General features: G+C 41.0%; 1 protein-coding gene across 7 annotated transcripts in view; it reads right to left on the reverse strand.

Moving 5' to 3' along the window:
* abcc9 (ATP-binding cassette, sub-family C (CFTR/MRP), member 9) overlaps positions 1-26,897 on the reverse strand; it is a 74,218-nt gene that overhangs the window by 8,505 nt on the left and 38,816 nt on the right. For 4 of the 7 annotated variants that reach the window (XR_520560.1, XR_520561.1, XM_008291928.1 and 1 more), the window contains exons 22-39: positions 25,486-25,623; positions 24,841-24,966; positions 24,598-24,697; positions 24,279-24,352; positions 23,176-23,394; positions 21,943-22,097; positions 21,613-21,682; positions 21,274-21,431; positions 20,837-20,929; positions 18,861-18,963; positions 18,513-18,626; positions 17,317-17,437; positions 13,625-13,755; positions 10,912-10,990; positions 5,188-5,296; positions 1,806-1,909; positions 1,574-1,707; positions 456-518 (exon numbers count right to left, since the gene is read on the reverse strand). Coding sequence is in view for 3 of the 7 variants with exons in the window: in XM_008291928.1 (XP_008290150.1) it covers positions 456-518; positions 1,574-1,707; positions 1,806-1,909; positions 5,188-5,296; positions 10,912-10,990; positions 13,625-13,755; positions 17,317-17,437; positions 18,513-18,626; positions 18,861-18,963; positions 20,837-20,929; positions 21,274-21,431; positions 21,613-21,682; positions 21,943-22,097; positions 23,176-23,394; positions 24,279-24,352; positions 24,598-24,697; positions 24,841-24,966; positions 25,486-25,623 (2,091 nt within the window). In the remaining 4 variants the exon portion in view is untranslated. The remainder of the gene's footprint in view (positions 1-455; positions 519-1,573; positions 1,708-1,805; positions 1,910-5,187; positions 5,297-10,911; positions 10,991-13,624; positions 13,756-17,316; positions 17,438-18,512; positions 18,627-18,860; positions 18,964-20,836; positions 20,930-21,273; positions 21,432-21,612; positions 21,683-21,942; positions 22,098-23,175; positions 23,395-24,278; positions 24,353-24,597; positions 24,698-24,840; positions 24,967-25,485; positions 25,624-26,897) is intronic. The other 3 variants (XR_520563.1, XR_520562.1, XM_008291929.1) reach the window with 1 other exon arrangement.

The following is a 26,897-nucleotide window of genomic DNA, read 5'->3' on the forward strand; positions in this document are numbered from 1 at the left end:
ATGAGGCTCAGAAAAATTAAAAAGAGTGACATTTCAAACCATTTCTACGTCATTCAAGGGCCTCTAATGTTGAAAATATTCATAGTGTGAAGGTGAAACTTTGCAGGGCTTCACTAAATACAGTGAAGTTACTGTAGATAAAAAGTCAGATGATCTGAGGAGGTCGTGTGATTTAATACAGAATGACCCTTAACTAGGATACCGACTGTGTTACGTACTGTGGCAGAGCAGTTAGTAAGGACGGAAACGATGCAGGAAAAGGATGCACGAGGCATCCTGCAAGAGGAAAATATTCCATGATAGATGCACATAAAGCTCAAAGCCAAGGAGCCACATATCTGCATCTATCAGGACTGAACAAACCTTTTCTCGCTTCAGGACTCGACTTTGTTCATCTCCTTGGCGTCATTTGAGACAAAAATAAAATCAACATGAGGACGGACTCGAGGACTTACTGCGATTGTAACGACTGTTCTGTCTGCAAACGCCGTCATCACGACTTTCTGTAAGATATTCTCCTGCAAGGACACAGAAATAAGAGGTGATATTAGAAAGGAAGCAGAAATTCTGTCATCTAGGCTGCTTTCTAATCGTCTATCTAACCTAATTTTTCATTAATTAAAACTAATTCAGAGTACTCTTATTGCTCTGGAGCTGCCTTAGCAAACAACCAATCGCTGTCAGTTTATGCTAACATGTACACACCAACACACAACCGCTAGCAGCTTTAACCCATGTAGCTCAACTATCAGAGACACCGAGGACAATGAAAACTGAAGCAGCTACAGGTAACATGCTCATAACACTAATAAATCATCTTAGTTTGACATCTGAACCCTTAAATTCAGTTTCAAAATGAGAAATCTCTAAAAAATAAACGAGAAAACTGGATCTATTAAGGGAGAAACTTCTGTAAACCACACTGATAACTGTACATGGTGCGATCAAAAAGTTCCAGTATTGATGGTGGTGCACGTCCATGGAGTGTGTCACAGTTAGGAGACCACATGACCTCAAGTTATTAACATGAGGACCTGTGTTACTCATGTTTTTGTGACTACTGGTAGGTATACGTTTGCAGTTACCTGAAACTCAAACTAACTCATTGGGTAAACATCATATTTTGTGTGCAGCTGGATGATCCAACCCTCATGATTACGAGAAGCGGGTCTGCAGCTACCACTAAGAGAAGCAACAGTTTCAACAATTTCCAAAACCAGAAAAGGTGCGTAAGGTCAGGATCACCAGGTTTAGGTTTGTTGCTTTATTAAAAATTCACATGTTGGTCCCCCAGACTCGGGCTTGCAACCTGTGACTTCTTCCTCTTACCAAAAACAAAAATCAAGTCAGAAGATTCAACGCTCATCGCAGATGGTGCTTGATTTGTTTACACAACAGGACTTGTAGGGAGCGTTGCAGGAGCACTGGGAGCAGAGCATGGCTGCACCAGGAAGCTAGTTCAACAGGGATGTCGGCTACATGTTGGTCGAATCAGATGTTTTTTTGTTTTTAGTCTCTGAAATTTTTGAGCGCACCTCCTACAGTATCTGCTAACACACACACAAACACACACCGTGGCCATGTCTATGGACGCCGTGGCTTCGTCCATGATGAGGATGCTGCTCTTCCTGACGAAAGCTCTGGCCAAACAGAAGAGCTGCCTCTGACCGACGCTGAAGTTCTCCCCGCCTTCTGTAACCACCGCATCTAAACAGACGTGAAATTAAATTACCATTTGATCCTTCGAGCTAAACGATGACTGACTTCTGGTGCGATAAAACAGATCTTTTCATTTATTGGGGTACCTAGTCCTCCAGGCAGCGCTTTCACCATGTTCTTCAACTGAGCGATCTCTAGCGCCTCCCAGAGTCGATCGTCGGTGCACGTCCTCTCCGGGTCCAGATTAAATCTAGAACACATCATATACATGTGATTCAGAGCATCAAGTTTAATAAACAAACAGTTTGTTTACTTGTTTGTTGATTTGGCACCAAGCAGGAGACAGAACTGCATGTTAAGGTGGGAATTATAGGAAACACAAATAATTTTACTTCACAAATTTAATCCATGATGATCAGTTAAAGCAACAAGAAAAGAAAAAATTGTCTATGGCTACATGAAGTTTGTTATTTGGAAACACGATTTAACAGCTTTACCTCTTGGCTGCAGGTTTGGAAGCAGCAGAACAGACAAGTTCTGGTTTATTTTAGAGTTTTGAGACACTGAGTTCTTGATATTTAAGAAATAAAATGCTAAATAAGACAGGTTACCTACTTTATTAATAGGGAAAGCAATTTGCAAAACAGAGTAAATTAAAAAATAAGAAGGAACCTGCTGAGTTTTCTGCTTTTCTTTCTCTACTATAACAATTAGTCATCAATAAACGTCTGTGATTTGGAGAATTAATTGCATAAATAAGTGTTTTTACTGTGTGCATGTGTGTGGCAGAGTCCCTGCGAATCAGAACGTGTCAGAACATCACAGCAACACCTCAGAGAACAGTGTGAAGCAGTTACTGTCGACCATTCACCCCGGATTTTACGTTCACGTAAACAAGCCTCGGCGCTCAGTCAGCTTCGCTCTGCTCTCACACACACTCGCAATTATCCAGAGCGGCATGTCTGTCCAAACAAACAGCACATGCTCTTTGTCTTTTATAACAAACACAGACTCACTGCATCGTCCAGTAACACAAACACACACACACACACACACACACACACACACACACACACGGAGGCTGTGAGTGTGTGCGACCGAGCAAGATAGACGAAGGCGATGGAAAGCGACGCAGGATCCCTTCATCTCTCCGGCGACCTCCTCAGTATGTGACGTCTGTGACAAAAGTCAGATCATGTCCCAGCCAGAGTTCCCACTGAGCGTTCAACCGCTCACCCCACAGCTGGGACCGTGTGTCGTCATGTGGCAAACATCTCTCAGGTCAAAACACCAATCCAGCAAAGAGGATTTTTCTACAGCATATTTACACAGTTGTGCTTTAGGGTTCGTCTCCAATCAGACGCGACTGTTTCCATCGTCGGTTTACGGCTCCAGCATGAGCAAAATACGACCGAATGCTAAATTTATTTTAAGTCTTCCAGGGTAATGGTTCTCTGTGTGGTGAGTCAGCACAGGGTTTTCCAGTAAATCAAACAGTGACACCCAGATATGGTGGCTCTCAACAGCAAAAGACGTCACCTCCTCTTCAGCTTTTGTGATTCATGTCAGTGTTTCTAAACCTCTACAGAAATCATACCGTTAAAAGTTGCAGAAAACATGATGATTAGTAGCAGTAGAGACACCCCCAACAAGTGGTTTCGCTTCGATCTGATCTGGATCAGTCAGTGTTTAATATCTGCCAATACAGAGTCCCAATTTGATATCACTTTTCAAGTATGTTAAAGTTCTTAAAACCAATCCAGTGCATAAGCTTGTGTTTCTGCATCCATGCTGTTCCTTAATGTTGCGTAGATGGTTAGGAACCTTGTTGTAAAGCTCCAGTAGGTCGCTGTCCGAAATGTGGTGCCAGAGTGTAGAATGTGCTGAGGCGCCACAAGGTGAAAACCTGGTTTCTCTACATGCATGTCAGAAGACGTGTTGTAGCTCGGCTGTAGTACCTGGTTGTTCCACCAGGTGGAGCCTCTTACTGACTGATACTGTGGAGACCAGAGGAGGCGGTCAATCGCACTTCAGGGAGTTCAAGCAGAGAGCATTGTGGGGGTTTAGCTATCAGCGGGCACCAAGTCTACTGGGACGCTTAATGACCTCCAACCAGAGCTATTTAAGACGAGCTGGGAGTTGACTGGGTCAGCGTTTTTATATCCCAGTGGAATATGAGCCAGTTTTGCGACCCATAACTGGTCCGTTTATTTAAACAACAATGTTAGCGCAGGTCAAAAGTGCCCTGTGCCAAAATTGAATTATCAGTTAAACAAATATAGATAATGGTGCATTTACTATGAAAATTATTCAAAAATCACATCCTGATCTCCCTTCATCACACCTGTGTTACAGCAGATGTACACAAAGGATCAGGCTTAGTGGAGAAATGCTGTCATTGGATTGGGGCATCCCTAAATAGTTGGGTTACAATTACAAAATACACCTTTAAACAGGCTAAAGAACGACATACTGCCAAGCCAGGGTTGCCAACTCCTTTTAGTTTCTGTCCGCCCAAACAAAACCAACACTGGTCCATAGACATCACAGAGAGGATAAGCTCAAGTGTCTTTATTTAGTTTTGTTTATATAAACTGAAAGTCCATGAAAATGAAACCCTGCTGTGACGTAAACCGGGTCTGCAACGGCTCGGATTAAAGAGACTCAACAACAGTGAAAGTAATCCAGGTTTTGATAAAGACGTTAACAGGAGCTGGAGTTTACTTCGTTGCTTCCGGCTGATTGTAGGAGTTTTTCCTCTGAGTTTTTTGTTTTTTTTAAAATACAAGCAGCTGTCACAGTTCATAGCCGCGAGTTAAATAATTTTGTACACAGCGGACGTCCTCGGATTGACCCCTGAGCTTTACAACAGCTGGCAGGATATTTTTATATCACTGTTAGTACAACTTTGATGTGTTTATTACAGCCAGAAACATGTTTCCGTCATGTCAGCTGTTTTACGGCGGAGATTTTTCTGTTCCACAGTTTTGCAGCATTACATGTGCAGCGGTAAAGTAATTTCCTATATAAAACGTGATCTCTCTGAATCATCAAATTAACTGCCAAAATCAACCATCATTTGTTGTAGCTGCATAAACTTTGATTACACATGAATGTTTAATGTTTTGGAAATAATAAACTAATAAAAAACATGTTGTCTGCTACACAATCAACAGATTTTTGTTTTTTATTTGAGGTATTACAGCATTATTGGAATAAAAGTCTTAAACAAGTTGATTTTGTGGGAAAGAATTGCAATGAATAGCTATTAAATGCTAAAATGGCAGCTCAGACATTACTTCATGTTTGTTTTTTTTAGCTGTAGATGAATGATTCTGAACTACAGACCGTCTACGTAGAACTCTGAGAGCATCAGCTTATAATTCTTTAGCCAGTGATCGTAGCACAACAACAGTAACATAAACGGGAAGATGTGAGGGTGACAGAGATGAAAACACAAATCCCAAACGTTACATAATGAGGTTATTAAAGGATAAACAGAAGCTTTGTGTGAGTGTGTTGGTGCACCTTATTGATCCGCTGAATAAGACGGGATCCTGGAGGATGATGGAGAGTCGCGACCTGAGAGTTTGCAGAGGAAGCTTGCAGATGTCAATCCCGTCGATGATGATCTTCCCTGTAAAGAAACAAACATGTTTTATTATGGTGGAATCGTAGGCGTCTTTGTCACAAAAAACAATCATGCATTTTGGTTCCTTCACGGATTTATTGTAGGTCTTCTGGAAACACGACAAAATCTGTTGGGTCAAAAATATACAAACAGCAACGCTAGTATTCGCATAAATGTCCTTTTGGTCATTTTCACCTCAGCGAGTTGCTTTTGGTTTCTTTCTACAAGCTCCTGGTTGTATCTTTGAGCACTTAAAGCAAATTTGTTGTCCACAGGTTGGTGATGAGGTTCAAGTCGGGACTTTGGGGCCAGACTAACTGATTCAACCATTTCTTCACAACTTTTGATGTATGTTTGACATCATTGTCTTATTGGAACACTAAACTGCATCCAAGATCCAACCTCCTGTCTGAGGATTTTAGGTTTCTCTGAAGAATGTGGAGGTAATCCTCCCGCTTCCAATTACATCATGTAAAGCGCCATTGCCAGGATACTGCCACCGCCATGCTTGGCGGTAAGGTTTGGTGTTCTTGGAGTTGAAGGCCACATCCGTTCTTCACCCGTTCTTCTCTCAACATATTTCTGGTCATTGTGGCCAAATAGCTCAATTTTTGTTTCATCCAACCACAGAATGTCCATCCATCCATTATCTATACACATCACTAGGGTTATGGGGGGCTGGAGTCTATCCCAGCTGACTCAGGGTGAAGGCAGGTTCACCTGGACAGGTCACACAGGGCTACACTTAGAGACAGACAACCAAGCACACTCACATTCACACCTACGGACAATTTAGAATCACCAATTAACCTCAACATGTTTCTGGACTGTGGGAGGAAGCCGGAGAACCCGGAGAGAACCCACGCTGCACGGGGAGAACATGGAGACTCCACGCAGAAAGATCCCGGGTGTCCTCACCGGGACGCGAGCGATGGCAACGATGCTAACCACCGAGCCACCTTGCCCTCCACAGAATGTACGGATGTAAAGTTTTGTTCAGGACTAAAAGCGGAGCGCTGTTCAACAACCACAGCAGCCAGAATACAAGTGGAGCCTCCAGTCGACACATAAAAAGAAGATTTATTACAGTTGTATTCTTAACTTCACACTCATAAAGGTGTATTTAGACGTAACAATAACGAGCATCATTCAAGTGATACTGATCTGTGTAAAATTAAAAAACAAATAATACACCTTGCACAAATAGCCTCATAGATTAATTACTGGCTGACAACTTTTTTCATCTGTCTTCTAACCTGGAACACATTTTAAAACTGTTCTGGAGCTCGTGACCAGTTGCAGTGATTAAATGGGAGCTATTATGAGGTTGGCAACTGGTTTCCATCCTCTGAAGGTCTGGTCTGAACCACAGAACCACATTAAAAGCAAGGATTTTTCAGACGAGTTCATTAAATTGAGCGTTCAGGCAGATTTTAGAGGCAGCAAAGGTAATTTTAAAGTCAATGAAATGACACAATTAGATGCAAATTTCATTCATAACGCCTGAGGAAGCACCCTGGGCCCATTTTTGTGAAGTTAACATGTACACGACTACTTTTCATTATCTGTAATTTAACAAAACAGAAACGATTTGTGTATCTGTATAAGTCTGTTGAAAACATTGGGATATTTTCAGGGTAATAAAATCGATGATGTTGTCTACAGTTCAGTCGGGACGCCGCTCTGGTTTCATTTCACTGCTTTATAAGGAGACGCTGCTGACACAATGGTTTTAATTTACTGCTAAATGAAGCGTCCGACCAGCTGTGTATGGAAAAAGTGACTGTGCGATCTCATCTTGGTCCGAGCGCTCCGCCTGGAAGCGGCGCGTCGCAGCGCGAAGCGAAAACACAATGACGCGATTACGACTCGCTTTCAAAATGCAATAAATTAAACAGGGTCAACTTAAAGACTTTACGGCCGCCGTCTGGAAGAAATACGACCCGGCGGCTGGAAACGGCTGCAAGAAAATGGGTCAGGTCTTCACTTATGCCCTTGTTTTAATCCTCCGATACGAGAGTCTACTTCAGGTCCTTTAAAAGCGAAACACGACGAGCGAAGAACAAAAAAGACCCACGGATTCTCACTTAGAGGGACCCGCAGGAGTGTTTAAAAGGAGCTGTAATGAAAGACGGGACAGCTGAATAAATATTTTGTCCAACATAAACACACGGTGCTATAACACTGTGGGGACGGTAGACGTTTAGAGAAGACGTAGAAGCTCTTTTGAGGGAAAGCCAGATGATTAATTGACCCTAAGAGGTGCTTTGGTTTGAACAAAAACCCACGAAATCACCTCAAACGCTGTTAATATTACGAGCTCTGCTGGATTATACACAAGCTATTTATACCTGAAGACACTGGAACTGTCACCGTGTATTGTTCAGTGAACACCTTTTAAGAAAGTTTGAGTAGCAAATCCAACTTCAACCTCTCAACTCCAAACAGTTTCTAGGTGTTTTTTGCTCTTGTTTTTTGGGCTCATTTTCCACTGCAACACAAAAGTCCTGGAAACGTCTACGGAAACAGAACAACCATGACTAGAAGTTGAGAGAATACTACAAATGCTTCACTGCTTCACTACGTTCTGCAACCTGCTCTGCTCATCACATCCATAAAGACGTTTCACCATGCTGGATGCATCCTCCAACAACGTGCTCCTCTCTACACCATCAATTTTATTCGGTTTACCTTCGTTTTCTCTAATTTCTTTTCATACTTCGTCTTCTCTCTGCTCGGTGCAAACACAGCCTGCAGTTCAGCCGAGATGTCCGTGAATTTTCATCTTGGTTTGACTTCTTAATTGCGTCGAGGAGTGTAAAGTTTTGGGGTTTTGACAGAATCTAAATGGTTTCTTTTTGGCGAATATAAAAATGAGGAACTTAGTTTATTTTCCTTTCAGAAGCCAATGAAAATCTAACAACTCTGGTTTCACAGTTTCGTACTATGATAGATGGTTTGGGCTGTTCTATCAAAGCTAACATGCCTTTGAAATCTGACGGCAGGTTTTGGGGTTTTTTGGTTTGTTTCAGTGCAAAAACAAAGCAAACGATCTCCATCTTTGGGATGCTCTCAGCAGTGGTCTGGTTTTGGTCTTTTAATAGGCTTTGCTGACAATAAAACATATATTTTATTAAGATTTGAGAGCAGTTGGACCAAAGATTGATGATCCCTCCTTAAATTGTCTCATCTGTGTTGTTTATGGACTCCTGATGACAACATTTTTCAACATTTTACAGTTTTATAAAAGCCAAATTTACACAAAAGACTGAAAAAACTAAGAAAATTGTTTTTTTTCTGTCTTGTGATTCCTTGGATTTATCTAACAGCCCCTCGGGGTGACCTCAAGTGAGGAACTACTGCGGTAGATTTTACTGGATTTTATTGCTGTGATGTTTTGCTTCATCTACTGTTTTTGGCCGTGGGTTTGCAGCTGCAAGATGTTTTATTCCGTCTTCATTCTGCCTCTAATAAAAACGTCAAAACTATTTGCAGCTTTTGGAGCGGCTCGGTGAGCGTGCAGCATTTAAAAGACTGAAGCCTTCAGGAGAAGACACCATCCTAACAAAAGCATTTTGTTGTCTAAAGGAAGCTGAGGCAAGCTGTACCAACTTACAGGCTCCAGCGTAAATCACAGCTGAGGAATAAACACTTCAGCTCAATGTAAAGGCGACAAACTAAACGTGTTCTGCTGAATGGGACACGCTGGTGATTTGCTGCAGGAAGGGATTGGTTTTACACAGTTTGGTCTGCGAGCTGAAAAGGTTTATGGTCAGCACTTCAGACTTTAGGGGGAAACTGTAAACTGAGCTGGTGGTTGTGTTGGGAGTTAAAACGGCTCCATGCAGCGCGAATAAACAACACAAGCATTGTTAGACACATCGGGATACCCGAGTGTAATTAGTATAAATAAGCCTGTCTCATCTGTTCAGCGCTGTTGGGGCTGGAGTTTCTAAGAACAGAACCCAACCATGGCGGATGATCTATCTATCTATTAATTTCAATCTTCTACCAATCTGAAGAAGACTCATTACGCTCCTGTGCATCACCAATATTTACCTTCATTAATACAGATTTAATGCGAGAAACCTGCAAGCACGTATCTGCAGTAACTAACGGTGCAATCTCTCTTTGCTGAGAAGATTTAATATGCTTTAGTTTCATTGTTTGCACAGTTCAAGAGTAAAGGTTACCGACATAAACCAACAGAGAATACTGTGATTAAATAAATATAAAGCCTCATGTTTAGAGTCAGCCAACACAGACGTGGAGTACTACTCTTCTGCTGGGTAAGACTCTGCTTCCTGCAGGTCTATTGGGGTAATACAGACCAAGGTCCCGCAGAGTGAATAAATCTGGTTTTATTTAGCCAATCAAGCTGGATTTGTTTAATGGTTTAAACCTGAATTTGCTCTTTAGATGAATGGAAATCAAAAAGAAACCTGACAAAGCCAAGACAGGGGGGTAAAATTCCACAATTTCTTAAGTTGTAAACTAAAAAATAATAAAACCTTGACTATCAATTGCAGATTAAAGTGGGACATTTACAGGAAATAACTTAAAGTTGCAGGACAAAACAAAGACGTTTTCTGAGATTAAAATAAAAAATTTACAACGCCATCAGTAAACATGGATTCAAAAGACAATATATTTTTTTGTCTCTAAATGACAAAAATAAGATGTTTAGGGCAGCTATGAATCGGTTTAAATGAATATAAAATCAACATCCAATACTGGAATATTCCAAGACGTTTCCAAGTCAAAAACGTGGGTAAAACTCCAAAGTTTCCAGGACCTAAGTTGTAAATGTATGGAATTAAAACCTTGAATATTTCCTCAGATTAAAGTGGGACCTTTACGAAAAAAAAAGCAAATTTCTCAGAGATTCTGAACTCATAAATGTCCGACTAAAACTTCAAAAATTCCCAAAGACTAGAGTCACACATTTTAAGAGAAAAAACAACTCCAGAAACAGGGAGTGCCATATTCACATTCACTGTATTTATCAGCTGTGTGCAGAGAAGAAGGTGTTTGGAGCAGCTTTAAATGAGTTTAAATTAATACGACATCAACAGCTTATACATGAGGATCCTAAGAGATTCTAAAGACTTAAATGTGTGAGAAAAAAACACACAAATTCTCTGAGACTAAAGCCACAAAAACCTAAAAACCAGCAGAAGGGATGTGTTGCGTTTAAGTGTAAACACGTTAGCATGTGTAGTTAAATCTCCAGCTCAGTGTTCCTCCTTAACACTGCTCTTCAAGTTTCTTTTTAACTTCTGATCTACTCAACCCGTCCTGTCCAGCAGCAATATATTTTAAAGAGCATCGTTTTAATCTGTTAAGTGGATCGGAGGGAGCTGAAAGCCAAAACACAGGATCACTAGAGCTGTGTTGTTTTTGGGCGAAGCAGAACTCGGGGTTAAGAGTCACTCGAGACAACAACCGCGAGGGGAATCCTTCCGCTGAAGTCTGCAAACGGACAAGAGGTTTTCTCAAGAGTCGTCGCCTTTAATGAGACGTAAACACACCGAGAGAGACGAAGGAACAGAAGAGATGAGAGACGTGGAGAGAACAGAGTGCTCCTGGTGTGTTAACGGCGTGACAGGACACAGACCCACCTTCGAAAATGTCCACCATGTTGAAAAAGGCCAACGACAGCGACGACTTGCCGCTGCCCGTCCGGCCGCAGATTCCCACCTAACGGAGGACGAAGAGACAAAGTCAATAAAGATTCCTTCACTTGGCGCGGCGGTGAGGAATCAGACACCTGTGTGGTAACAGAGCAGCAGGTTCATGCCGTGTGTGGTCAGTAGGTGTCAGCTGGCCGCCGCTTCAGAGGGAAGGTCACACTTTTGAACGAAATTCACAGTTTTTTTATGAGTCTTTGACATTCCAGACCTTACCTGTTAATTTAAACTGTATTAACGGGAAACCTGTCTCCACTGGGTTTTATGATCTGGTAGCTTGCTGCATGTCTGAAATGGGCGTTTGCATGCAGCCTCTGCACATGCTGCTGCCTTGTAAAGTCTCCAAATCATTAGCAATCAGTAGCCTAGATTTCAACACCACGTCACTTAACTTGCACTGTTTTGCAATAAATAAGTTGTAATAGTGGATCCTGTGGAACGTGTAACATAAGTTAGATGTTAGTTAGTTAGTTGGCTGTGCACAGAGAAGCCTCTAGTCTCCATAGTTAATTGTTAACAGCAATATCAGGCTAAAAACCTGAACCGGAAACCTGTCTCGACTGGGTTTTATAAAACCTTAGTTTGCTGCATGTCTGGCCTTTGTGCACACTGCTGCCTTGTAAAGTCCCCAAACCAGCTTTTCTTTGAAGCAGCACTCAATTTATTTCCTTTTACACTGGAATACGATGTAGGTTGACTTACGTTTTGCACTCTGCTTTCACTGTGTCGCGCTACATTCTTGATGACAAATCTTTGCATTAAAGTGAGACGTAAAATGATCCTTACCGTGTTCATTATGTGAAGAGTTCACTAAAATGTGTTCCTGACAATATTTGAGGAGAGAAATAAGCTTTAGCTAAATGCGTCTTAGATCGATAAAGGTTTGTTTTAGTTGTATCCAGTGGTGGCCAGAGGCTCCTGATTTGCATAAAGTAGCCGACACCTCAACTTTATGCTATGACAAGCATGCAATTCTCTTGAAACACAATAAAAGGAAGCGCTGAAATGATGAATCCTGTGAACATTAAGCACAAAATAGATGTTAGCTAGGCGGCTGTGCACAGAGAAGCCTCTAGTCTCCATCAGTTCCTGCAGTGCAGCAACCAAACATCACTCTGAAAACTGTGAAACAAGGAGTTCTAATGTCAGATTTACCCAACAGAAGTTAGAACCAAGTGATTGATCGTGTTCATTTAATTGTGTGAAGCCAATATCGTGATTGTGCTGAACAGTTGATTACTTGTGCAGCCCTAAGATGTATTACAATCACTTACACTTAGGTTGTGTAACTTGGCAGCACCTTAACTTCTAAAACAAGAGATTATTGTTGAAACTTGATAAATTAGACGTTAAGATCAGGAAACCCAGTAACCCAGTGGTTCTGACACACAGCACATGGCCCTGAATGGTTTGAATCCTGGCCAGTTAAACCATTTCCTGGATGTCATTCTTCTACTTTCTCATCCTCCTCTTTCATTCTCACTCTCAAAATAGACATAACGATGATAGGAAATCTCTTAATTGTGTCCTCGGAGATTGAATTCAGTGAGTGATGATCGCACAAAGTCAAGGAACATGGTGGTGGGTTTTAGTGGTAACATGGAAACCACATCTACAATCTTAGACAGTAAGTGGAGGTGATGGAAGTCTGGCAACAGATTGAAATAGAAGAATAAGTTTAATTTTGTCTATGAGGAGGTAAAGAGCAGCTGTCCTTTGGTTATAAAGCAAGATGTTGGACAGTTTGTGACACAAATAAGCCAGAAAAACACTCTAAAGCTCATGGAGGAGGCAGTGCGGCAGGGAAATGGTTTTCAAAGTTTTAAAAAAAGGAAAATTATAGAGGCAAATGAGGGGAAAGAGTCCAAGATTAAAGTTGCATATACACACAAAAAAACAATCTTGAATCCTTAATCTTAAATCACGAAAATTCTAAAATAAAGTTAAGTAAATTTGTGGTATTGTCTGTATTTCCTACAAAACCTACTGGTGAAGGTGACAGTTTCAGGACTGAAGGTAGCTGCTTTAAATCAGTTTATATGAGTATAATTAGAATAAATAGATTGGAATTAGAATATGAGTATTATCATTATTGTAAACATTTGAAACATACTTTCCATGGAATGACAAGGGAATGGTGAAACTGAATGTGTGGTTCACCTTTAGAGTCTTAATTCTTTGTGCTTTTTTTTTCTTTTACTTGGTATTTATAAACTGTTTTTTCTGCTCATTTGCACATATGAGGCCTGCACTTTTAATTTTGTGAATATATGTTGATCAAATGTGGTCTAACTCCTCCTGCTGGGTCTCTAGAACACATTTCCTTTCTACTTACAGTCGCACATCTCTCCACTATTCCATTGCAGAGGCCCCCTGTTTTTTAACAACACCGTGTGAATTACCTGCTACTGTACAGCTGCTTTCTTAAAAGGAATACAAAAGCAACCTTCGCTGTTATATAACCGTGACTTCAGAGGGAACTTTTGCAGGGACATGCTGTAGCTGCTGCAACCTTTTAATTAGCTGCCAAACAAGCGTCTTTTGCTTTACGGTGGCTGTGACTCTAATATTGCACGATGTAGTAGAAGTGTTATCGTTATCCTGCCACCCTGGCCGGCTCCCTTCGCGGCGGCACGTTAATTACCTTCTGGCCCGGCTCGACGTAGGCGTTGACGTGTTTGAGCACCGGCTTGAGCATCGGGTCGTAGCGAACGCACAGGTCCTGGATCTTTATCTCGCCGTTGTGAGGCCAGTTCTCGGGCACCTGAGAGGAATCTGCGGGGACAGAAACACACCGGAGGGTTTGTTCGTTTCTGAGTTTTTATGATTCAGACTGAAACACACCAGAGCAGAAGAGAAACACAGCAGCGAGGAACAGACCGCCGCCGGTGTCCACGTTACTGTCCTCGGTGGTGTAAACAAGAGCTTATGGAACATATGGACCAAGTCATAACACTGCAGACATACAGGAGGAGAGTTTACCGATTAAAACGCTGCTCAGATTCCTCACTGACATCACAGCCACACACACAGTTTTAATACTTAGGCTTAGGGAGCACATTTATACTGATAAAAAAATATAATTACAGGATTTTCTTAACACATCAGGAGATAATATCCATTTTTCTTTTACTTTTATGAGCTTGTCGTGATTATTTCCTGTTTTTTTTGTCTGGATTTCGGTCGATCAGTTACTTAAAACTCAGATCAGACGTCAGTGGATGTTGCTGCACCTCTCAGCTTTATTATAAGGGATTCAGACGACCTGTTAATTATAGTTTACTCAGAATTAAAGAGCTGCTGCACGTCTCTGATGTCTGATCCTACAGAAGCTCCTTGAACAGATGGGTAGAAGTAAAATAAACAAAAACAAATTTACATATATGTCACCTGGAGATGAAGCGCATTTGTTGTTTCCAGGTTTGTCTGCACCATGTAATATTCCTGGATCTTTATTTTAATGTATTAATTGAAAACTGCAGTGTGAGCTAGTTTAGGCTGATAAAATGTTGTTTCTGTCCTTTTTTATCCATGTTGGAACAACAACAACCACACGTAGCACAAACTCTCCTTGTTGTTCGTGTTTTCATTATTTTGTCAGTGTTTCAGCTTCATTTCAGCTTTGATTTCTGATACTCAGCGATCAGATTCAGCTTTGAAATCACCTAAAGTTCCTTAAATACTTTGCTTTAATCTATATTTTAAGATGTGCCAGCACTCAAAAGACCCTTTTAGACAAGCACTTCAAGTCTGAATGAGCTCCTTGTGTACTTCTCCTCCCAGTAACACTTTATTTAACGTCTAAACTGCATGCTGTTGCACTTACAAACAGCAACGGACTTGGAGTTATGTAAAGAGATGGGCAAGAACTTTATCCACATTTCCTCTATAATTTTGCATCTACTACAAGCTGTAAATGTCCATAAAAATAAAACTTTACTGCGATGAACACAAAGTCTATAACAGGTCAGATTAATGACACTCAGTGTTAACAGAAGCTGCATATTAGTTGGTTGCTTCCAGCTGTTTAGGACTATTTCCTCTGAATTTATTTAACACATGCAGTATCTATCTGAGTGTCTCCAAAGAGAAAGTTGCTGCATTTATGTACGTGGAACAACAGCAGTAACTTCATTTATGACTTCTAATTATTAAAATTATCCCTGACATGGAGACAGGATGGATCAGAACCTAACAGCAGGTCACAGCGTGGACTTTTATTCACCTGCAGGTAAATCATTCGTTACAGTCCTGAGCTCCGTCACAGCTGTCTTGGTGTTTTTATTTTACTGTTCACTTTATAATCAGAAATAAACAGTTTAATTAGCTGCTATTAGTTTAGTCTTTTGTTTATTAGCACATTATTGTGAAATCTATGAATGAATATGATGAATATTGACTGACGGTTGTCACGTTAACAGACTGATGAAGCAGCACTGTGTCTGAAAAGAGTTTTAGTTTCTGAAACTGAGAAAAACTGCTGCGTCTTTTTATCCATCTAAGATGTTTAGGTTATTCTATGTGACCTCCTTTTGATAACTAAAGTCTCCCCTGAGCTCAGCCTCCTGTTTCAAACCCTCCGCACGATGTGAAAGTCGAGCCTACGTGCCACATTATTCATATTACCACACCGGCGAGATAAGGGTTTCATAGTTCTGCTGCAGCCCTCTTTTAGTTTATCCCTCCCTAAGTTCGGAGGATTTTCTACTTTTATCAGCTCGCTGAAAGCTTCCATGATGTCAGAGAGGAGAGCTCCCTCTGTTCTGTGTCATTGAGGGGTTTGAGGTTTGCTTTATGGCTTCGTGGGTCGTTCTCTGTAGAACACAAAACCCAGTGAACCCTATATGATACACCCAGAGATGATATGTCAGTAAAAATAGCTGCCCTCTGCTTCTCTATTGATTCCTTTTCTCTCCTTCCTCGTTTCTTCTGCTCATCCGTCAAGCTCAGGAATTGTTTTCGTTATGTTTCCCAAAATACCGGAGCCGCTCCGTCTTGGTGAAATGTTCTCTGGCAGATCGCTCCAGACTTTTTTCCTTTTTTGTGCAACAGGTTTGGCTCGGTCGGGTTTGGTTAGATTAGCCTTTTGGCTCGGCTCGGCGAGATGTTAGTAATCTCACGCGGATGAAATAATGGTTAAATAATGAAAAGGCTAAATGTTTTCGTCGTCGGCTCTGCCAGGGAAAGATTCCAGCCGTGTTTGTGTTCCGCCATAGCAACAGCGCAGCCGGTAAACCCAAAACAAAGCCTCTGGACTGCAGGAGACGAAACTATCACAAGTACATCGTACATGTGCAGCTACAGCTGATTTATCATTATGTGAAGCTATTCTGTTCCATTCCTCTGGCAAACAAAACCACTGGTGTGTGTATGGTTTAAATCAGATAAAAGGTTTGCACGCTTTAAGGCATCCAATCAATAATTTAACTCTCTTTTTTTAAACTTATTTGAAGCCGAGAAGTGTGAAGACCTTTCTCTGAACTGTGCTAGGTTTTCTTGTCTCGCACCTTCAAAAGTTTTTTGGTTGGACGTGTTCACATCTGGGACCTCCCGTGTGTATAATTCATTACAATTAGAGGCCAAATGTGTTCAAAAGATGACTTAGACGAGTTAAAAAATTAGATTTGGAGATGCCGTAATGTAGTAATCAGACACTTCCCAAAGTTTTGGCCATTGAAGATGTCAGATCTGACAATTAGATGAGCACCAAAGACGTGGTTCTCCTCTGGGGGGGTTTATCGGGGTCACTATGAAAACGCCAAAACATAGCGAGGCGCATCATTTCATGGGTTTTGCAAAGTTTAAGCAGACTGGTATGAGATGCAACGACGGCTTAATGATAATTACACATGAATGTGAATTAAAGAATCCATATTCTGCTAATTTTCAGTTTATAAATGTATTTTTGGGGTCTATTAGAACATGTTTACATGCTTTAATGTTTTAACTTTAAGGCCCTTCTTCTGAAAAACCCAACTGATTAGAAGGCTCGGTGGAAACGAGGTAAAGCCACTGCTGCACCATAACGTCAAATCTCAAAGTATGGGGTCGTAGCTTCAGCTGAAATGATTCTAGATTATGGTGACCTGGCAGCTTAGTCTTCGTTTTAGGGCTAAAGCAGCTTCTAGGCAGGCGTAGTGACATAAATAAGCAACAGAAGTAAAGTCTGGACTTCAAATGAAGCATTTCAGGCAGTGAAGAGTTTTCTGTGTGGGACAATAAATCCTTTGCATAAGAAAGCATTTATACAACACACTGATAAATGGAGCCCACAACCCCCAAAAAGCAGAACATGGGTTCTTTCAAGACTGAATTACAACATCAGTCAAGACTCACCCATAGATCCATCGTAGTTCTCCGACTCTGTGCCGAGGAAGCTGTTGACTTTCTTCACAGCTGCCATCTGGACCTCCAGGTCTGCCAGGTTCCTCACGACCCAGTTCAGGTAGTTGGTGACCTGAACAGAGACGTACAGAGACATGGATCACTCATCTATGTACGGCGTAAATAATAAAGGCCCAGGAGTTATGTGAAGGGAGGACATGGTAGCTAGTATTTTACCCACAAACCAGCCAGTAGTCTTGTGCTAATACTACCTGTTCTGTATATGTACTTAATTGGTATCTTTTCCCATTTAAAGCCACCATGAATGGACTGTTTGATTACTCTGATGCAGGCCACAAGCTAAGCTTCAACACAACAGTAAAATATCTTTAAGACAAAGGTCTCCTCTCCAAGACTGACGGCCTATTCTGGTTTAATGGTGCACATGTCGACATTCTGACTGTTGTTGGGAAAAACTGTCACGATATCATAAATGCACTATTTCTTATATTTATATGTACATTTTTTCTTCTGTCTCGTATATGTGTATCTCTGTTTAATGCTGCTATCAACAATATGAATTTCTCCACTGTGAGATAAATAAAGGCATATCTTATCTTATCTTATCTTAAATACATGATATAAATCACGCATTTCAAACTGGGCTTGTTAAGTTTGTTCTGCAGGATTTGGCTGAAAGATTTGACAAAAATGACATTCTTGTTTATGACACAGTGAACTAAACAGGGACTGAAACAGGCCATTAAAACGACAGCTTAACCAGAAATCACCCACAAGCTGCTAAAATACTGATTCCACAACGTCGCCCTATAAACTCACCATACACATGAAGCAAAACCGAAAGAAATTCAGCTTTGTTTTCATAAAATATGGAGCTACTCCAAAACTACACAACAAAAAAGAAAAGGAGTTGCTTTAGCTGCTCTGTGCTTTCTCACGTTGTTTGATAGAAACTTGGACTTCTGTTGGTTTTGCACTTAAATAATGAGGTCTCGTTTTTTATTTATTTATTCTTTATCATGTTGGAGTTTCCAGTTTAACTCACCAGTTTCCATTCGGTATTGTGCTGCATTATACTTAACTTAAATGAGAGCAGCTTTTTGTTTTTTATGGAGTTAAAACGGAGATAATTAGTTATAAAACAGTCAATAAGAAAAACCAAGAGAACGCTAAAAGAGAAAACCCACCGTGAGGGCGTAGGTGAGTCCGAGGCCCACCAGGCCTCCGGCGGGCAAACCGTATCGTAAACTCCATATCGACGTTCCTGCTGCTGTTAGCACGATCACGGCTCCGAGGTAGTCCTGCACCGGGGTTCAGAAAACAAGCAGAAACTATAATTCACGACATTTAAACTGTTAAAATCTACATTTACAAAGAGTTGAGTTGATAAATTGGTGTAAGAGGGGCAAAAACACATCACAGTAACATAATATTTAAGCAGATATGAGCTTTATATCTTCTTTTTTTCATATATTTCATTGCTTTCATTGCTTCCGTGAACATTTTTCCATCTTTTGAGAAAGTCAGTTTCTCACCGTTCGGACCTCCAGCCAGCGGTTGGCAGCCGACAGGAACAGGTAGGCCGTGTTATTGGTGTCTGTCAGCTCCAACATCCGCTGTTTAAACCGAGCCTCGTGTCTGAAACAAACACAAGACACATAAAATACAACAAACCTTCCACAAACCAATTCAGAAGTATCATACATCGCTGGGGTCTTTTCCTCGGGGGGCTCAGAGCTTTCTCTATTCGGTGTAGAGCAGAAATCTAAAAACAATAAACTCACAAACGGAGCCGTGTTTGAAACGGGCTTTACATAATAAACGGAATATAAACAGGAAATAAAAACGTACACAAACCCATCAAAAACAAACAATTTTTCAATTAAGAGAACAAAACTGCTGCGATGTTGTTCCGTCTCTAGGTTTTATCTTCTGCGAGGAAGTCGCTGCCATCTGAACTAGACGTGGTTTGGAGGGAGACCAGTGGATAATGATAATGGGAACCATCCCGTGATTGCCAAGAATCTGTCTCAACACCAGATTCACTATTTCTGCATGTATTTGTGTGTGTGTGTGTGAGTCTCAGCGTTTGTATATTTGTGTGTGTGTGTGTGTGTGAGGAAGAGGAAATCCTCAGGGAAGAGAGGAGAAAAAAGCGTGAGAGCTGTTTAATGTTGGATTAAATCGACGATGGGAAACAGGGTGAAGACAGAAATACAAGACGATGCTTCCACCGATACGAGAAGCGTCTATCACCAGAGTTAGAAGCAGAGCTACTGTCGCTGATTTCATCGCTGTCGGCTCTTTAACGGTGCTTTACATTCTCGCTGGATTCACTCGAAGAGCCACGAGAGACGCCGAAGCAACTGTGTTTTAGTGTTTTGCTCAAAGATGCTCGGAAACGTGGACGCATAAGAATGGATGCATTTGGAGTTAAGGTTTTAGTTACAGTGAGACTTAAGACTGAGGGATGAGAATCAATAATCGATAAATGGCTGGAATTAATGAAATACGATTGACAGTTTTTTTTAAAATAATACTGTTTTAAGCCACTAAAACGTACATGAATGTTTGAAGAACGAAGACATAAAACAAATATTTTCTATTCTATTTTTTTTTTTACTATATTTTCTAACTTGTTGTGATTTGGTGTTTTCTTTTTGCTACTGTAACAAAACAATTTCCCAGGTCTGGAATAAATAAAGTATTTCTATTCTATTCTATTGACTATAGTTTAAATAACAATAAACTATGAGTTTGTTGAAAATTGGTATCCAGCGACTGACCCGACAAAATCCAGAGTGTTAAACGCAGCAAACAAGCTGCAGTCATTCACTGGAAATAAGCTGCATTTTATCTCTCTACAGCGGTTTTTATAATCCTCACATCCGATCGGACATGACGGAGCGATTCGTTTACTGCAGTTGCTGGTCAGCTGGAATAAATGTTCACAAAAATGGTTGTATTAAAGTTGTCAGTTCAGAAAACCTGTCAGTATTTGCTGCTACCTCCAAAACGATTCTTTATTCTCAGAGCAGAGCGTCGCTGATGCACTTCATCACTTTAGCGTGGTCGGAAGTCTGTAATCAGAGTCCTGCCGCTCCTGAACGTTACCAGCGTCTCTGCTCCTCGTCTGTATTTCCACTCACCTAGCTTAGCATAACCCTAGCTTAGCATTAGCCTCAGTTAGCTAGTCACCTTTTTACAACTCGATGCCACAGAGCTCATCAACACAGCTAGCAGTTAGACAACAGGGAGGTGCGCTTGTTTTGTGGACCTTTTAGAGGCGGTCACCAAACACACCTGTAACTCCATCTCACTAAACAGTAGGAAGCTCCTCCTGGTGGAACAACCAGGTACTGCAGCTAATCTGCAATGCATTTGTTGACGTCCTAGTGGTTAATATATAATTTTAACTGATTACATTGAGACATAAAATAACCAGCTACACACAATTACACGTGTAAGGTGGAAGCAAATAAGACACGCAAAGCACAAAAACAGGTGATACCTGAATGCTCGTATCGTGGTCAGACCTTCAGCTGTCTCAGAGAAGTGGCAGAGCAGAGGAAGCTGTGTGGAGTCATCGAGGTCCTGGAGATCCCTGAGAGTTTTCACAATAAAAGAAACTTCATGTGCACATGTATTTGTATGTATACACAGACAAGTGCCTGGTGTTCTTAGTGCTACCAGTTCAGCGCCACAGTTGTTAGACAATCGTAAAAACATGGATGTTGTTCAGTAACAATTCAGCCAAGCTACAGCCCACAATTAAAGTTAAATATTTTGGGTTTATAACAATGAAGAACACACTGATTTTCCTCCAGATTTCCCACAAATCTCAAAGCTCAAGTTTCCTGCAGCAAGAAGAAAGAGTTTACTGCATCTAAACAAACTCCCCGGTTTGTTTAAAACACAAAAACTATAACAAATCCACTGTGGACTCACTTGGACGCGACCCGGAAATACTTCTGAATGAAGTAGAAGGCCACCCCCAGGGGAACCAAGGCGAGCAGGAAGGCGGGAGTGATCGAGGCTATGACCCCGATGGCCGACAGACAGAGCAGCGTGGACCTCGTCAGAGACTCCAGCGTCGGAGGAATATGCTGAAAGAGAAGAGACGATGGAGTGAGAAGGCATCCATGTTCGGTTCCTGCTTTTAATTTGCAGATAACAGAGCGCTAAATAGAACAAAAACACAACCACACACTGAAATCTATGAAAGAAATAATTGTCTGTGCAACACCACAAATAGACAATAACGTAAAAACATACAAATCAGTTTACCTGATCGATGATGTTGGTATCAGCTGAGAACCTGTTGAGGATCTGCCCCAGAGGAGTGATGTCAAAGAACCTGAGGAGAGAGAAATAACACACTTAGCATGTTTTTCTAGCTCTGAAATTGAAAAAAAAGGTTATATGATTGATTATCTGCCCCCATAAAATAAAGTGCGGTTACTTGTGAAACAAAACAGCAACAGAAAACACCCCCTTAATAATGTATTTCTCAGGAAACCCATTAGTTTTAGCCACAGTCCCCCTCCAAGACATGTCCTTGTGCGCTGCGATGCTGCACGTTAAGGTTGGACGTGTTGCAGCTGAGTGTTTGTGTACCTGATGGGGGCGTGGATGATCTTGTTGAGCAGGTTGTGGTGCAGGTTGGTGGCTGCAGAGAGACCCAGAAACTCCACCGTGAGCGAGGTGATGAGGCACAACGTGATGCCGGCCGCACACAGGACGATGAACACCGGCAGATAGTAGGAGTCCTGCTGCAGAGAGACGAGACGCACACGGTGTCAAAACAACAACAACAGAAGCACTTGAACCGATTGATGCTGAACATTCATCTGTGGTTTTTCTTCGCATGTCTGTATTGCTTCTGATTAAAGCTTTGCTCTTCAAGGAATTTGTTGTCGTATGCATTAAAATGTCACCTGTGTGTGTTATGTACAGATACATGATTACACACAGTTACACACACAGACTGAAACTGAACATGCAGGTACACACAGTAAACAAATGTGCAGTTTAGTTTGGTATACTCCCACAAGTGTACATACAATGTGAAAAAATTTACCGTTTTTAACTTTAATTTCTTGAACAGTTTACTGGTATTTTACAAATTTTCCCTGTTTTGTTAAAATACAGACAATAACTACTAAAATCATCCAAAAACAAAAATTAATTTACAAATTTACATTTAACGTGAACAAAATAGGTCGAAACAGAAAATAACATTAAAAATCTGTACTTTTACAAATAGTAATTCATGATTTTATGTTTGACTGCAAAATTACCCTAAATTAGCCCAAAAAAACCCCCGACAATTATATTCCAAATATTTGCCGTTTTCTGGGGGGGAAAAAAAGAAGAATATTAAGGACTGAAAAATAATAAACAAGCTTTAAACTGTTTTTTTTAAAGATTTTTCCATTTTGTTAAACTACGTAAAATATCTAGTAAATCATAAAAACTATTAATTTACATGTTAGCTGCTCAAAAAATTGCATTTTTACAATTACTTAAAAACAAATATTTTACTGTATTTAAATCAGCTAATAATTACCATGATTTTATAAACATTTGTCCTTGTTTTCACCTTTTTGTCAACAGTTTTTGAAAGTTAATTTATCTTTGACGTATTTTCTGGCCCTCTTGCTGTCAGATTTTTACAGTTTGTTTTAGTTTTACAGGGTTCTCCTTTTCATTTTACATAACTGCTCGTATATTTCGTCTTATTATGCACTCAGGAAGTTGAGAGCAGATAAAGAACATCTGATTTTATTGAATTAACTAATTATTTTATTGGATTAACTCGTTAAAACACCCTGGACAGAACTATCGTACCTCAGCGTCCGAAGTACCAGGGGTGGGAAGTGTGCCGTTAGCAGGTCTGGTTCCATTAAACATGTCCGATCCGCCTTCTGTGCTCTGGTTGGTTTTGGAGGAGGTCCAGAGAGCCAGCCAGTAGTCGATGGCAACGATGACGGAGTGTTTGAGGAGTTTAGAGGAAACCATGAGGAAGACCATGAAGAAGCCACCAGAGGACAGGTAGCACCAGCACACCTGAGGAGACCAAGGAGCAATGTTACGTTAATTATGTTAATGTTCTTTCCTGTCATGGTCTGTGGTTCTGTTGTTAGTTCATCACTTGTTTTATTTTGAAAAGACACCCGTGCTTCTGTGTTTGTAGTCGTTCTACTTCCTCCCTTGATTGCTCTCGCTAGTTTCCCCTCGTGAGTCAGCTGTCTTGTTTCCTCAATTAGTTCTTTCTTTGCCAGTTGGTCTGTTAACATACTTCATGTCCACCTGCCTGTTTTCCTTCTCTGACTCCGGTTTGTACATTTAGTTCGTTGGATACTGTTTGTCACCCAGTTACCCGCCTTGTTTTCCTTTATACTCCTCTTACAACTACGGTTTCTTTTTGTATAACTTGCATTTCTGGTGGGCTTTTTTTTTTTTTTGGATTCAGTTTTTGGATTAGTTTCTTGGACATTCCGTCAGATTTTAGTCCGTATACACCTGGATTCTCCAGCCCTTTAGCAATTTTAATTAAAGTTCTCAACTCAACTCATTCATTTCTGTCTAGATCTAAAGACGTGTGAAGGTGAGTAAATGGGTTTCCCTGCAAAGAGGAATTATTGGCGACCCCCTAAGAGGTTTAGCTAGCACAGAAGGAAAATATCCAAAATGATATGAATTGAGACTAAACATAGCAGGTAAACCGTTTTCTTACCTGAGGTTTTCATTTACTTCAGTATATACCACATATTTGGCTATAAAATGGTCAGAAACACCAGGAAACTGTTTATTATTATTATTATTATATTTCTGTTAAATAAGTAAAGAGACTCATTGTCTTTACTATAGGTGGACCAATCTGACTGTAATGTGTAGTCAACCCACCAAACGACTACTCCAAGGAAAAAAAATGTAAGAGGGTGGGTTACCTTCCAGGGGATCTTTGATCGTCTGTTGGTGGTCGTGGACATGTTGTCATCGTCTTCCTCCTCCTCCTCTTCCTCTGTTGGAATAAAATCAGACGTCACTCGAGGAAACAATTCAATTCATCATAGATACAGAAAAGAAGCTCAAGATTTGATGCAACCTCTGAGATACAGAACCTTGAATCCTCTCACTTGATTCTTTCCACTCAAGTTTTAGTCTTTCAGTGATAATGATTGTGTGTTATTATGTCTTCTGCATTTTTGAAGGACAACTCAAGACAACATTAGCCACAAGAAATGAGACCAAAAAGCCATCCGTCACCTTCATCCTCATCGTCGATCTGGTTCTTGGCCTCTCTGGAGTAGAAAGCTCTCCTCAGCGTCTTCCTCTCGAGCATTGTTTGACTGTCCTGCTGTATGTCCTACAAACGGTGGATAAGAGAAACATCGCAGCGGAGATAAATCACAGCCTTTACAGTCGAGCCGTCTGTCAGCTTCAGAACTTGCACCGCCGCTGTTTATGTCTGCGTTATGTCGACGGGGCTGACTGAGATACTGCATTTACCTTCTCCAGCTCCTGGTCCTGTCTGTTCATCAGGGTTTTCCAGTGATCGTAAAGCTCCACGTCGTGAGTCTGAATGTCTTTCAGGGTTCCCTCTCGTAGCACTGAGCCGTCCTTCATCGCTATGATCTGGAAAAAAAAGACATAAATCCACCGGAAAATGTGTTCAAGTGAAGTTAACTGAGCTAATTACTGCTTATTTGAACCACTTTATCGACTCTCTGGGTTGGTTAATATGCTGATGTTTGACAAAATTCTCAGTAATCTTCCATCAGTTATTGTTGGCAGAACATTTATTTGGCTTTACTCCAACTAAAAATGTCAAAGAAGCTGCTGGCGTGGCTGCATTTTGTCCAAACTGATGGCACAACAACCAGCATCGTCTAAACTATTTACCAGCTGATGTGGTTCTATTTTCAGAAATCATACGAGTATGTGCAGCTGGTCTGTTCAGCATAAAATAATCATGTTTAAATGACTTAATATGCTGCAAAAAAACTGCTTTTTATGTATATTTAGAACTCATTTGGCCCAAAAAGGCTCACAGGTGGAGCGGCAACCAATCAGCTCTGATTTCAGTCCAAGGTTTTCTATTTTTTCCTATGTAGAATACTATTCGTGCTGTGGGCTTCAGGCTGAACGTCTCACCCAGTCAGCGTGGATGAGATACTGAAGCTTGTGTGTGACCAGGACCACCGTTCGCTTATCATCCTGCAGGAACTTGAGGATTCCTTCCTGCATCAAGTGATCGCTGAGGTGGATGTCGAGCGCCGAGAAAGGATCGTCCTGTGAGGTGTGAGAAAGACGAGGAGATTTTTAGAGGGCGACTATCAATCAGTCATCCTGGAAGAAAAAAAGTCTGGCTGACGAGAATTCAATTGTGTTACAGAAACCCAAGGACCAAAAACAGAGATACACTAAATGCTAAACAGACGTTTTGGACTCAGCCGGGAAAGAATCTGACGCAGATGAAACTCCGACTGCCCCGGCGTTGCCCTGGGCTCTGTCAGGTTTCCCAGTTCTAAATGGATTCCTGGAAGATCGCATCACGCCGCGCGGATTATTCCTGACAGTGAAGTCAGGGATTGCGGTGTGTTTCCTGGGAAGCCTCCAGATAACTACGTAGTACGTCATCATCAGTCTGTGATTCTGAGCAGAAGAAGCTCCAAATGCAAATCATGACTTAACCTCGTGTTTTCACGAGACGTCAAACACTCGGGAAAAGTGGGTCATTTAACGGCAATGCATCAGTTAGGATCAGGATCTTAGCTGATCGGTATCTGCACAAACCTCAGCCCGATCTTTCGTAACAACATATTACTTCCTTATGCTGATAATGTCATACCAGCTTGGTTGCAGGTTTGTGCCAGTTTTAGCACATTCCTGCTAATTTTGAGTTTGTGAGGTCATTAACCTAAGTCTTTGTCATGGTGCTCGTTGCTAGCTAAACCCCCACAATGCTCTCTGCTTCCAACATTAACCCCCTGTGGTTCAAATGTCCGCCTCCTCTGGTCTCTACAGCATCAACAACCAGGTACTACAGCTGATCTAGAACATGTTTTCTGACATCCATGTAGAGAAAACAGATTTTCTCCGTCTTTTGGAGCTTGTGGAGCCACCATAGAGCTAACCCTCTCACGCTACATTACAGATAGCGTCCTGCCGACCACCAACATGACATTATGGAGCAGCCTGGAGGCACTGGGTTGATTTTAGTAACTTTAGTGTATTTGAAGTGACTGTTATCTTTAAAATAAAACGGTTTTGGACTCTATGTTGGTAGATAGACAGTGCATCTTGTATCGTCCCTGTCTTTTTAAATTAGTCGATAAAACTATATGTTTGTTGCATTCATTTGCAGAAAGGAACATTTCTATGGGGGCATTATTGTAACTGTCAGATTGAGTTTGGGCAAAAAAATCCCTGCTAGCAGGTGGGCTTTACATGACTTATTAGCTTTAACAGTTATGTTAAAGTGAAAATTAAAGCAACAGCAACACTTTAGATTAACCCTTAGAGGCCTGTTATGGACGTTTTTACATACTTTTAGTTTTGTCTTT

Source organism: Stegastes partitus, unplaced genomic scaffold (assembly GCF_000690725.1).
Source record: "Stegastes partitus isolate 25-593 unplaced genomic scaffold, Stegastes_partitus-1.0.2 Scaffold769, whole genome shotgun sequence".
In the NCBI taxonomy this organism is placed as follows: Eukaryota; Metazoa; Chordata; class Actinopteri; family Pomacentridae; genus Stegastes; species Stegastes partitus.